The sequence below is a fragment of the Venturia canescens genome, chromosome 7, assembly GCF_019457755.1.
Source record: "Venturia canescens isolate UGA chromosome 7, ASM1945775v1, whole genome shotgun sequence".
In the NCBI taxonomy this organism is placed as follows: Eukaryota; Metazoa; Arthropoda; class Insecta; order Hymenoptera; family Ichneumonidae; genus Venturia; species Venturia canescens.
The window spans coordinates 8,384,582-8,397,636 of record NC_057427.1 but is presented as its reverse complement, the minus strand read 5'-3'; the positions used below and the strand labels follow the sequence as shown (position 1 = coordinate 8,397,636).

Sequence of the window (13,055 nt, the reverse complement as noted above, 5' to 3'; positions counted from 1 at the left end):
CGAGGCTCGTGTGAATTTCTATAAGGTCGATTCACCGCGATCGATATGCGACTTGAAAATGAAAAAACATTCATAAGGTCAAACGCGGAGAGTGTGCATTAACTTTTAAGTTGTAATCAAAGCTCAGCTCGCCCGGGAAGGTCAAGTTTATGTACTATCGGTCGAGTATACTTAGTGCAATGATATTCGAGAGGAATTAAACTGCACTGGTTTTCCAAGCCGACCGGAGAAGCATCGGAAGAGCGATGAAGCGAGCGCATCGAAAGGAGCAGAATCGATCGTCATTAAAGTCGAGCAAGTTCGCGCCGAATCTGAAGCACTTTTCGGGCGCCGGAGCTCGTTGATTGCTGCGTTGTTGCAAAACCTCGCACGATGAAAACTGCATTCGTTTGAGAACATTCGTCGTGCTGAAAGAAAAAATGAATAATATTAGTAAAAGCAGTGAAAAGGACGGGAAGAGGCGCGGAGCTTTTTGGGAATCGGAGAGAGGAATTTTGGGCGGAAAAAGGGTCAACCGAACCGAGTACGTTATAGCGGAACGGAGTTTAACACTGTCGTAGATCACGGCCCGGAGGACGAAGGAGACGCGAGCGTCGGATGCAAAGACGATGACGACCACGAAGAAGGAGAAGACGACGACGTCGACGACATCGCCGGTGGCTAGAGAGCGCGCGTTCCCGTAAGCATATTGATCAGAAGACGGTAGTTGGCCGAATGCCACGTGGTTGCCTGGGTGCGGGTAGATGATGCTGCGAAAGAGAGCGCGAGCAAGAGAATTTTGGGGCTGAAGAAGGGGGACGGAAAGGAAAAGAGTGAGAGGCGCCGACCTCTCCTCCTATTATGAGCCAAGGCTTCCATCTTCGTTTCCCTTCCTTTCGCCCATGCTGGATCTTCCGCCGCGGCGACCGAGCACCACACTTTTGCTACGGCAAAAGCCGAAAAACCATCTCTCGTGATTCTTCTCCTAACAGCATTCTCGTACTCGTCTCTCTCCTCTCCTCTCCTTCCCGCCCGTCCTCTCGCCCTCGCGCTTTCTCAATCTCTTTCTTTCTCCCGGTTTTTTACGCGTACTTTTTCTTCCGCTAGAGGCCTCCGTACGTTCCACCAACATTACGCCCTGACATTGGACGTTTTACAATCACGATTACTCTCCGGAGCTACCATCATTTTATTCCAGATCTCTAAATTTCGTTGCGTTCCAGAAAGTACCTTAAAAAACTTGCCTCCGCGGTCTCTTGCTCATTTTATGCGTGTTTTTCCAACGATTCGAACAACGTCGGGATGACTGTTTATTTTTTCGAGCTCTCGACGTTCGCGAGTAAGAAATTTTCGATTACGCGTTATGATCACACTGCAGAGAAAAAGTCTTTACGAAGCGCGATTTACCGCGCCGATGTTCGAGAACTTTTTTTTTTTTCACTGCTCTCGATACTTCAACGATGACAACGCTGCGTCACAATTTCGATAAAAATTACGGTGGCGGCCTAACCTCAAGTCGGCCCGATGGCAGCGACTGTCTCGACGCAATAAAACGAATGGAATTCGAACTAAAAATCACAATATTTTCGTCACGAAAGTGCTGTCATCTGTGTATATGCAGCATTAGACAATTGAGGAATGGCCCCTCGCTGCTGGTGCACGCATTCCAATTTCCAATCCCAAGAACGTGAGGGAGAGAGGAAAAAAAGGACAATGTGGAAATATATAAATTTTCAACGAATAGTTCGTGGAATTAATTTCTCGATTTCACGGTGGTAAGCTGCTCGTGAGGAACGCCGTGAAGGAGAAAAGCGGGGCGGGGTGGACAGAGAGAGAGAGAGAAAATATCACGAGTAAATTGAGTCGTCAACGTTAACGAGTGGCCTTTGAGCGAAGAAAGAATAAGCAGGAGAAAAGGAGGATGGCGAGATGTAGAGGCGAAGTAGGAAAGCTGATCGGTACGGTTGGAAGCCCCCCTCAGCCTTGGAACGAAGGAACAAACGTCCAGTGGAGCGAACGAAAGGAGAAAGAGGAAAAAGAAACAAAACAACGAAGGAGGGGAACAAAAAAAACATGAAATGAAATGTTGGAGCAAAAAAACAACCGAATAAAGGGAAGGAAAAAAAACAAAAGCAACCCGAGATTAAAACAGGCTGAAGTGGGTGCGACGTTAAACGGCCGCGTGCCGACTCCCCACGGTGAAAGGGAACACCCCCCCGCCTTCTTGGGTGGCTACCGGTTTCACAAGACGTACCTCCGAACCCCTCACGGACTCTTGAGACTCTATGAAGCGCGAACCAGCGCCCCCCGACCTTCCTTTGTAACCCATTCGCTAATCCTACGCTATCCCCGCATGCTCTTGTAACTCTTGGTTCTTCGTTAACTTTTGCACACCTTTCGATAAAGCCAGCCAGTCGAGCACGCGAAAATAAATGTATTGCCTGCTGCTTTTTCTTGTCTATTCACCGCGCGAACGACTCGCTGTGGACTGACGGTAAAACAGATAAATATATTTTCTTCCTTACCGATTGTCGGTAAAATCCTGATAATCTGCTCCGTGAAAAAAAGTTGTGCAATTGTATCTGCTGCGAACCGACTTTACACTCATCGATCACATGACCACGGCCGCCCCTCAAATTTTCGAAGATCGTAAACGTAGGGACGTAGGGACGCTGCTGTTAAATTCCAACCCCGAAATTCTAACGGAGGTCGTTGTTCTATAGAGTAATCGTAACATCTGCGATTCTCTCTGCTCCGATAGCTGCTTCTCTCTCTCTCTCTCTGAACTCGATATTATCACATATACGTGTACAGTGAGGGTATATATGTGTATATATGATGTATACGTATGTAACACGGAATCTTAAATCGCGTAATACATACCGTAATTGTCAAAAATGCGATATCCCGATAAAATCGCATGATCGCGTTTTTGGGCCCGTCCAACGGTCCATCGATCTTCTACGATTGGCGTCGTCCGTTCACGTTGACGTTTGAAGAGCAAATACAGGAAAAACGACGGGCAAGAGAAGTAGAAAAAAATGAACAACAAACGATGAATTACCAGAAATTCTTCGTGAGTGTAATTTTGACAAATTCGTGTCAACGAAATCAAGATTGATGCAGAATGTGTGTTCACGTGATTCGTGACAGTCGTTCGTTCTGAGCCCGAGGCTTTCTTCTACAAACAACATCGTTATCCGATTGTTTTGTTTCTCAAGTTCATAGAGCTTTCAACGGTGAGTTTTCGATGGTGCATGTTTCGTGCTCGCAAAATGTTTCCCCCTTCCAGAGTGATCGTGAGTTTTGCCCTATTTCCTCGTTGACCCAGTTTCGAAAAATGCACGCTTTTAGATCAAACTCGTTCCTATACGAATTTTCATCGTTTTCATCGTTTTCTCAGCTCAAGCATCATAGGCATCATAGGCACATACGAAGTCCTATTGTGATATATAGTCCAAATGATCAGCGACGGTGGATCTCTCTAGGCGTGCAAGATCGTCCACTGAGAAGAGGAGGAATCCCCTGTTTCTTACTTCCTGGTTCCTCAAAGCATCAAAGGTACAGAATCCCAACCATTTTAATATGTATATTGCTTCCGATGAAACTCGAGTTAAATTTCTTTTGGCAGATTCGGCGGATTCATAGGAATTTGAGCCGTTGCACGAGTTTCTCGGTTGATTAATCAATAATCCAAAGTTAAAAGCATCAATGTTTTCAAAGATTACTCCAAAATTAGACTGATTTTCGAGCATGTTCTCCTAATGCAATCCATGAAAATTACTGGAATCAAATTTATCTTCGACATTATAGATAGACTCGGTGTGGGGTTGGGCGTCACCCCCGCTGCGCCTTCAGCTAGCCGGGGGTAACCGAGGAACAGCATCAGGAAGCGGCGGTGGTGTCGGGGTTGGAGTTAGTGGAGCGGGTGTCGCTGTTCCAGGATCATCGGCAGCGGCCGCAGCTTCGTCTGCAGCGGCCGCTGGTGGACCAGGTGGCTCGTCATCCTCAGCGGCATCATCATCGTCATCTGTAAACTGTGCCCAATCCTCTGGTCAGAGGATGGGCGAAATGGTGGTCGAGCGGGCTCCTTCGCCCGCAAGACTGAGTCACACATCGGAAAAACATCCCAGAGCCACCCTCACGGAGCTCAATGTTTTACGTAGACATCGTGAATTGTGCGATGTTGTGCTCAATGTTGGAACACGCAAAATTTTTGCTCACCGCGTCATTTTGTCAGCGTGCAGTCCTTATTTCAGGTAAATAACGAGTTTCCTCTTGAACGATGAAAATTTTATATAATTTTCTGATATTTGGAAATAAAACATTTTGGTTCCAAAATATCGTGCAAATGCTGCTAAATGATGGAAAATATTCTCGAAAAATCTTGAAATGTTTTGGCGTATGGACTCAATTTTCTAAAGATACTGGAATTCTTGAAATTGTGGAATTTAATTTCGAATTTTGTGAATTTGACGTTACCGGTTGAAATCATACAATATTTCTGTTACATTTCTGTTACATCCGATGAAACAGGGCAATGTTTACCGGTGAGCTTGCCGAATCACGACAAACGGAGGTGACGATAAGAGACATCGATGAAGTGGCGATGGAGCTTTTGATCGATTTTTGTTACACCTCGCACATTATTGTGGAAGAATCGAACGTACAGACCCTTTTGCCAGCTGCCTGTTTGCTCCAACTCGCCGAGATACAAGACATATGCTGTGAATTTCTCAAACGACAGTTGGATCCGTCAAATTGTCTTGGTATCAGAGCTTTCGCTGATACTCACTCTTGCCGAGAGTTATTAAGGATCGCTGACAAATTTACGCAACATAATTTTCAGGAGGTGAGATTTGTTGGGCTTTAACCCTTGGAGTAATATTATTTTTTCTCGCTACGATTTATTCGCAAACTTGCATGCACGGATTTCCGACATTGCCGATTACAAGTCTGCTTGAAAACTTCGAAAATGAGAGATTTAGGTTGAAAATGAACGTTTTCATTTTTCAACAGGTAATGGAAAGTGAAGAATTTCTGTTGCTACCGGTGAGTCAATTGGTCGACATAATATCGTCGGACGAGCTCAACGTGCGTACAGAGGAGCAAGTGTTCAGTGCTGTGATGAATTGGGTCAAGTATAACGTGACGGAGCGTCGACAACATTTGGCGCAAGTTTTGCAGCACGTACGTTTGCCATTGCTGAGTCCAAAGTTTCTCGTTGGTACGGTTGGTTCCGATCTGCTGGTTCGATCGGACGACGCATGTCGGGATCTCGTCGACGAGGCGAAGAATTATCTTCTGTTGCCCCAGGAAAGACCGTTGATGCAGGGGCCAAGAACGCGTCCGAGAAAACCTACAAGAAGAGGCGAAGTTTTGTTCGCTGTTGGTGGCTGGTGTTCAGGCGACGCTATCGCGAGCGTCGAACGCTTCGATCCCAATACCGCCGATTGGAAAATGGTCGCACCAATGAGCAAAAGACGTTGCGGCGTTGGTGTGACCGTACTCAATGATTTGCTCTACGCTGTCGGTGGCCACGATGGACAAAGCTATTTAAATAGTATCGAAAGGTACGATCCACAAACTAATCAATGGTCGTGCGACGTTGCTCCCACAACTTCCTGCAGAACTAGCGTTGGAGTTGCCGTATTAGATGGTTTCCTGTATGCTGTGGGAGGACAAGATGGAGTACAGTGTCTCAATCATGTCGAGAGGTAATGCACTTAACAATTCTTCATCATCCGCAAAAATTTCTTAAACTTTGTATTCCTTGATGCCGCATTCAGCTAAAAGCCAAAAACCCTCGCCCAAAGATAACCAGACTATATAAAATCTTACGAATGATTTAATCCCCAGGTATGATCCAAAAGAAAACAAATGGTCGAAAGTGTCGCCCATGACGTCAAGACGATTGGGAGTTGCTGTAGCGGTTTTAGGAGGATATTTGTACGCAATCGGCGGGTCCGATGGTCAAACGCCTCTGAATACCGTTGAGAGATACGATCCAAGGCAAAACAAATGGTCCCAAGTACCGCCAATGTCAACCAGGCGAAAACATCTTGGCTGTGCCGTATTCAACAATCTCATTTACGCGGTTGGTGGACGTGATGATTGTATGGAATTATCCAGCGCCGAAAGATACAATCCTCACACCAATTCATGGAGCCCGATTGTCGCAATGACATCGCGAAGAAGCGGGGTGAGTTGAACCGCCCAATTTTGCGATCAGCTTTTTATCCCAGAAACGTGGCTTTTCGGTGTAGTTGCTAAATTTGAATCATAAACGTTCCAATTACAGGTCGGCTTGGCCGTAGTGAACGGTCAATTGTACGCAGTGGGTGGTTTCGACGGTACGGCCTATTTAAAAACCATTGAGGTTTACGATCCGGAGCAGAATCAGTGGCGTTTGTGTGGTTACATGAATTACAGACGTTTGGGAGGTGGCGTAGGTGTGATGAGGGCACCTCAGACTGAGAATTATATTTGGTAGCTCAGGCCCCCTTATTCGGCTCGACAGGGGGCTGATACACCGAGGACGAGTCATAATATCGCGGGATTATCGCCGATAACATCATCAACGACAGCGGTAACACCGGTGTCGCCCGTAACACCGCCCCTTCCGCTTTCCGTTTCCCTCGCATCGAACACGAGCACGCGAAAACGTTACAGACGCTCGATGAGTATAATTTAATAGTGAAACAAACTAAAAATATCAATTCTCATTGATAAAGCTGCATTTTTTTGTTCCTACATCGAATGAAAATCATTTGTCCGTGAAACGAGAAGGATTTCAAACCTTCCATTAGTTTTGATATTTTTTACTTTTCGACGCGTTTCTTTACCCACGTTTCTTTCTGATTTTTTTTTTCATTCATTTAATTTAAATGCGATTTTCACTTGAGCTAGATGAGAAAAAGAGAGAGAGAGAGAGAGAGATTTATTATTGTCTGTGTATAGTATATTTATCCTTGGTATACCTCACCGTTATCCGTACTGTTTATATTTGATTAGGGCAAATGCAACGCCAACTATGATAAAAATGGATCAATAAGAAAAAAAAAAGAAAAATATGAAACTGAGCCAACGGGAAATGTGAAAAGACTCGCGACTAGCATCGCACGACTGAGCAAAACGATATCATTGAGCGATCCCACAAAGTCGCGCATTCCGACCGACATTTCGCGTTCTCTTTGATTTCGTTTTTTTTTTTGTATTTCATAGAGAATTAGATATTTTTTGTTTCATGAAATATTATCACTATTGTAATTACTTTCGTGTTCAATGTCAAATTTTTGTAATTTTCTTCTGTTTCTCTCCGCTTCAAAACGGTCGCGGAAATTTCATCGTGATTCTTCCACAGCGACGTGATCGCAAAGCTTCCTGCGTATATATATTTAATCGACCGATTTTACGGTCGTTTCTTCCTCTGCTCCCCTTCCCCCTCCACGTCTGAAAAAATATGTAGTAAGAAACGCATGAAATAATGTTATCGAACGAAACGATTAAGCAAAATGATAAAATGAAAATACGCACGCGCGGTCTCGTAACTTGACTATGCACACTGCCAACTCAGATTATTTCCTTCGATTACAAAATATTCCCATTCCCTCAGTCCCCCCCCGCCCCGCTCCCTTTCTCCACCTGTCACCTGTCAATTTTTAATTTTTACTATTTTTTTTCCGTTACATTTTAGCTATTCGAATACCGCTATTTAGGCATTAATTGTGAACTGTAAATGATCGATATTGGTTTTGTATATATGAAAAAACATAAGATCTTGTCTGAAGATACCTATGTTGAGAGAAGAAAATGAAAAATATATTGTTAAAACAATCACGACGATGAAAATTAAATGTCTTCGTTTACATATTATTCGTAAAAACCATCCTCATCCTATTACTTTCACCTGTGGTATAAAAAAAAAAAATAAAAAAATAAAAAAAAACTGCTTTCCATTGCAGTGGAAAAAAATATATAAAAAATTTTTTTTACGAAAAATGTCACGAGTGCTATCTTTCTATTTCTAGCAATTAAATGGCCGTTGAACAGCACATGACTTACAACGCAAGCTTTTCAAAAACGAAAAGATACATCAGCAGGGAATACTCTATTTTTATTAGCTGGTTTAGTTTTGGTAACCGATTGAAGAGAAAAAACTGAAAAATGCTCTTTGTCAGTAGTGACGGCTTTCGGGGCACATGCGTTGAAAATCGTTGAACGTGAAGCGAAATTATTGCAGAGAAGTAAACCGCAGAATAAAAATTTCCTACATAATTAGAATAAAGCATTTGATGTCTTCAGTAGTTTAGTTGGAAAAACCGATCGAAATAAGCTTTAAATGCTGTTGGTTTTCCGTTCGGTTCGCCAAACATTTTTGGAACTGCAGAATTTAGCTGAACAACAGTATAGCAGTGAGTACCTCGAGTACCGCGGGGTCGAATTTGACAAAACTATTTAGCTCCGGCGACCGGCAAACTCCGAAAATACACGAGAGCAAATATCTGCTGGTCGAACATTAGAAACATGTGGCGATGGGTGTTGGAGGGGATGAACATGAAAAACAAGAGCGTTAGAGATAAGTAACAACAACAGGCGCGAATAGCACATGCCTCCAGAGGGCGATAGCCAATCAAGTAAGTCGGAGGCGAAGAAGAAGACGACAACAGGCGTGCACCGTTATTCCGTGCTCGTAAAATCTTTTTTATACCACGTTTGTGATAATTGTGCATAATAAAAACAGAATAAAAAGGGATGATAATAAAAATAAAATAAAGCATCGTATTTGCACACGAGTTTTGCGACATGCAGTGAATTCGCGCAGCTTCCCGCATGAGAGGAAAGAGCGAATCAAGTGTCCGAGTCATCATTGACAAAAGGGCCGGAAAAAAAATACTAACGCGTTTATGAAATAAAATTGAGTAGACGTAATTGTTTTTTTAAATTAAAAATCATGGATTCGATGGCCTATCCGAAAAGAATGCAAGATACCTACGAGGACGAGGAAGAGAGAAAACACTTTCAGCGTATCGTTTCGGCTTTCAAATATTACAAGTTAGTGAGGAAATTCTTCTTTGATGTGTGCTATTTTTAATTTTATATCGCTTGAAACTCGCAGAGAATAATGCGCGAATCCGAGATCAGGAATCCGATGAAATCAAACAAATAAATAAAACTAAACGTGTCCACTAATCGACACACTGTGAAATACATTCTTCGTTAAATCAAACGCAATTTTTCGTTTTTCTCGCCGTGTCTACACTTGCGAGAAGATACGTTAACAAATATTGCATCATAATTAATCGACATAACCTCAAATTTACTATATTTCACTTCCGCGTTCAAAAAATTGTTGCAGAATAAAAAAAATTTCAAATACAAAATCAGCACCTATTTTGCAGAACTATTAATATATATACAAAAAAAACGTCAAAGACTTTCCAATCGAGAAAAATAAATTAAGACACTTAAAAGTCGAAAATAAATTAAACTCTTTGTACTCCCATTTTGTATAAAACAATTCACAAATTTATTACAGTTAATTGTTGCTGATGGAAATGTCAACATTTGACATATCTTCAAATATAATAGACTTTCTCCATTTCAGAATTCAGATAATCTATTTTTATAATAAATGAAATTCAAAATGTTGTAAATTCAAATAAAAAATATGATCATTCAATTTTGAGGAATGTCAAATCACAAAATTATTTCTAATCATAATAAGTAATATTTAAAAAATCCAGAGTTATCAGACATAAGATTGAATGACCAAAGAAAAAAGATTCAAGTTGAAACTTGTTCAATACTTTGTGATAATTTTTGTAAGGTTCATACAATCTTGAATGAGTCACTAAGTGATAGCAGTGCTCCAAAAGATTGAGGAAGAGGAATATAAAAGAAATATTTCTATGAACGATTGAGTACTTTAGGATTCTCAATCTACTAGGAAAAAAAATTTATTTTATAACGCCTTGATATCAATTATACTTAAAACAAAGATGATAATGATTTGAGTCCAAATTTGCTTTACACAATTATGTACAAATTGATATTGCAAAATGGTGAGATACAGTAATTGTATGATAATGGAAATAATTGTTACTTTGCAGGACACACTCGTTACAGCGAGTCAAAAAAACTGAGTCATATCTATTATCTTTGCCGATGCTCCATCAAAAATTATTATCAAAATACAGGGAACATCTGCAGGAAGTAAAAATATGCATCGAAAACAATGATGACATAATAAAGTTGATAATAAAGGATGTTTCGCACATATTCGAAAACGTCAGTCCTACCAGTTCCCACAATGAAAGTGTAAGGTTTCACACACAAACATACACACACTCGCATACGTGCGCACATCACACAGCACTTCAAATGCATATTTGTCTGTAACGTGCAAATTTGCTTCTTTCATTTTACTTCATATGAGATAAGAAAATTCCCACTTCAAACAAACTATAGAAACTTAACTAAATCTAAAGTCCATAAGATTCAGTTTCATTGACAAATATTTTGATCCCATTTTTTGCATATGAAAAAACCTATAAATTTGATCAAACAATTTCATGATTTCTGTTCCTCTGGAAGTCAAAATCTTCTGTAATTTGAAATTCAAAACATATAGTCTTGTCGTTACAACGCACGACAAACACATAAACACATAAACTGTACGAACAATGAAGAATATTTTATTGTATGAAATATAGGTAGGTCTGATTGCAGACACTGAATCCTCGGCCGGTATTAGCTGATCAAGAAAAAGTACAGGCGACCATCAAACAATTGGTAAGAGATTGGAGCGTCGAGGGCCAGGATGAAAGAAACTCTTGTTATCAACCAATTATAGATGAGATAATCAATCAATTTCCATTGGACTATTGGTATGTATCACTTCCTCACATCCCGTTTCTATTCTAACAATACTTAGAATTTTTTTGTTCAAAACATGCATTGATATTTGATATTTGAATGAATAAACGATGATTTCAGCACAGCGTCAGAAATCCAGGTACTGGTTCCTGGTGCTGGACTCGGTCGTCTAGCGTATGAGATTGCAAGGCGTGGTTACACTTGTCAAGGAAATGAGTTTTCTCTGTTTATGCTCTTTGCTTCACATTTCGTTCTCAACAAGTAAATTTCACTGAAATTAGACCGAAATCCAAGAAATTTCATCTGACATTCTTCCGTCTGACATGATTTTACTTGAATTTTAGATGCAGAGGAATTAATTCTTACAAAGTGCATCCATGGGTGCATCAATACATGAATAATCTTGGCGCTGGCGATCAAACTCAAGCCGTGCATTTTCCTGATGTGAATCCCAGTGATTTGCCAGAAAATGTACAATTCTCTATGACCGCTGGGGACTTCTTGGAAGTACGTATTTTCAAAGTTAACTCTTCGCAAATAAAAGCAAACTTTGAAAAAAAAAAAATTCTCACCACATTTATATCGTTCATAAAATCATTTATCTTTCAAAACAAATACATATTATTGACATTTTTTCGTTACTCTCATCTTCACAGGTATACAGAGATCACAATTACTGGGACTGTGTCGCAACGTGTTTCTTCATCGACTGTGCCAATAATATCGTCCAATTCATCGAAACGATATACAAAATTCTCAAGCCTGGTGGTGTTTGGATTAATCTTGGTCCTTTATTGTATCATTTTAGTGATATGCCAACCGAAGATTCGATAGAACCGAGTTACGCTATTCTTCGTGAAGTTATTCAAGGCTATGGCTTTCATTTAGAGGTAAATATTAAATTCGAAAATTCTTAGCGTTTTTATGCAGAATCTCGAGAGCCATTATTGCGCATGCAATACGGGAAATGTTTGATTCACTTTATCAACTGAGAAATTCCTACTTTACAAAACTTTAAGACATGCAATGAATTATTAATTTTCAGAAAGAAGCAACCCATGTGAAGACACGTTACGCACAAAATGTGAATAGTATGTTGCAGTGTGAATACAATAGTGTTTATTTCGTATGTCGAAAACCAAGAAGAAGATCGGGAAGTCCGATCGGAGATATTAGAAACGGCATGGAAGTATCAACAACGAATGGTTCCCAAGAACAGGAAAACTAGCGATTCCCCCACCTCTATATACGAAACATGTACAATGCGTCTCGTGATAATCGAACGGAAAGAAATTCTAGAAATACCAACACGAAGTGAACACGATTAGATATTTAATGAGTAAAAGCAAAAAAAAAGTAAACGAAACAAAGAAAGATTGAAGATAGAAGTCAACGATTCATAATAATAAATATTAATTGTACACAAGAAATTTGTAGGAAAATGTAAGTTGTAAATACGACAAGATCGGTTAGTCTCGAGATACTGCATAGAGAATTTATATACGAATTTGTATCGTATCTTAGTTTATTCTCGTTCTCTTCATTCTCTTTTTCCATCCTTCCTCTCTTTGTCTTATTCTCTCGAGTCTTCCGTTTCGCTCTTTAGCCATTATTAAATTGATGGAAATGTTATACTCGTGCGAATTCACATATTGCACATTGTCGCAACGACGATCAAGTTTTTTTTCTCCGAGTCAGTAACTATGAAAAATTTATAGGATTGATAACTACAACAGTGCCTTCAGAGATGCTCCAATAGCAATTCAACGCGAATGACTAAGTAAAAATAGCTCTCAAGAAAATTGTTTATCGACGCTCGAATTTCGTTTCGTTGCTTTGACGTTGAAACTGGGAGCGATTTTTCGTTTGGTTTTATGCGACTTCCTCTAAAATTTTTCCTCCCATTCTCACTAACGAGAACAAACGACTGTAGAACTAGGATTTTATGTGCGTAAAAATGAATGATATTGTTTATAGGAAATGTAATTGAAGGATGCGATGATAAAGAAAAATGATATTGTATGAATTATGTTTTAAAGTGTACAAAGCAAAGTTATTGTTGAAGTTTGTAAGTTTTGTTGCGTTGAGGATTATGGGTGAAAAATTACGAGGATCAAAATATACTGCACGATCTTGGAATCAGCAAAATAAACAAATGTTCATGGATTTTTAATTTATTTTAGTATCAACCAAAACGA

At 40.3% G+C, this 13,055-nt stretch overlaps 2 protein-coding genes across 2 annotated transcripts; both read left to right on the top strand.

Annotated features, from left to right (window-relative positions):
- Positions 1 to 2,680: 2,680 nt before the first annotated feature.
- dbo (Kelch-like protein diablo) lies at positions 2,681 to 7,835 on the top strand. The gene is made up of 7 exons (XM_043422885.1): positions 2,681 to 3,218; positions 3,383 to 3,540; positions 3,793 to 4,238; positions 4,516 to 4,831; positions 4,999 to 5,696; positions 5,839 to 6,181; positions 6,281 to 7,835. The coding sequence occupies exons 3-7, from the start codon at positions 4,042 to 4,044 to the stop codon at positions 6,470 to 6,472; spliced, it is 1,746 nt and encodes a 581-aa protein (XP_043278820.1). The 5' UTR covers positions 2,681 to 3,218; positions 3,383 to 3,540; positions 3,793 to 4,041; the 3' UTR covers positions 6,473 to 7,835.
- A 749-nt stretch (positions 7,836 to 8,584) lies between these two features.
- On the top strand, positions 8,585 to 13,023 carry LOC122412904 (carnosine N-methyltransferase). The gene is made up of 7 exons (XM_043422889.1): positions 8,585 to 9,033; positions 10,092 to 10,299; positions 10,711 to 10,868; positions 10,978 to 11,118; positions 11,202 to 11,364; positions 11,514 to 11,747; positions 11,903 to 13,023. The coding sequence occupies exons 1-7, from the start codon at positions 8,933 to 8,935 to the stop codon at positions 12,083 to 12,085; spliced, it is 1,188 nt and encodes a 395-aa protein (XP_043278824.1). The 5' UTR covers positions 8,585 to 8,932; the 3' UTR covers positions 12,086 to 13,023.
- The last annotated feature ends 32 nt before the right edge of the window (positions 13,024 to 13,055 follow it).

Bases quoted from the DNA above. Each gene is read 5' to 3' on its own strand.
- dbo (XM_043422885.1), top strand. From the start codon at position 4,042: ATGGGCGAAATGGTGGTCGAGCGGGCTCCTTCGCCCGCAAGACTGAGT. The intron at 4,239-4,515 runs GTAAATAACGAG...CCGATGAAACAG, and splicing joins GCGTGCAGTCCTTATTTCAG to GGCAATGTTTACCGGTGAGC. The intron at 4,832-4,998 runs GTGAGATTTGTT...ATTTTTCAACAG, and splicing joins CGCAACATAATTTTCAGGAG to GTAATGGAAAGTGAAGAATT.
- LOC122412904 (XM_043422889.1), top strand. From the start codon at position 8,933: ATGGATTCGATGGCCTATCCGAAAAGAATGCAAGATACCTACGAGGAC. The intron at 9,034-10,091 runs GTTAGTGAGGAA...GTTACTTTGCAG, and splicing joins TCGGCTTTCAAATATTACAA to GACACACTCGTTACAGCGAG. The intron at 11,119-11,201 runs GTAAATTTCACT...CTTGAATTTTAG, and splicing joins TCACATTTCGTTCTCAACAA to ATGCAGAGGAATTAATTCTT.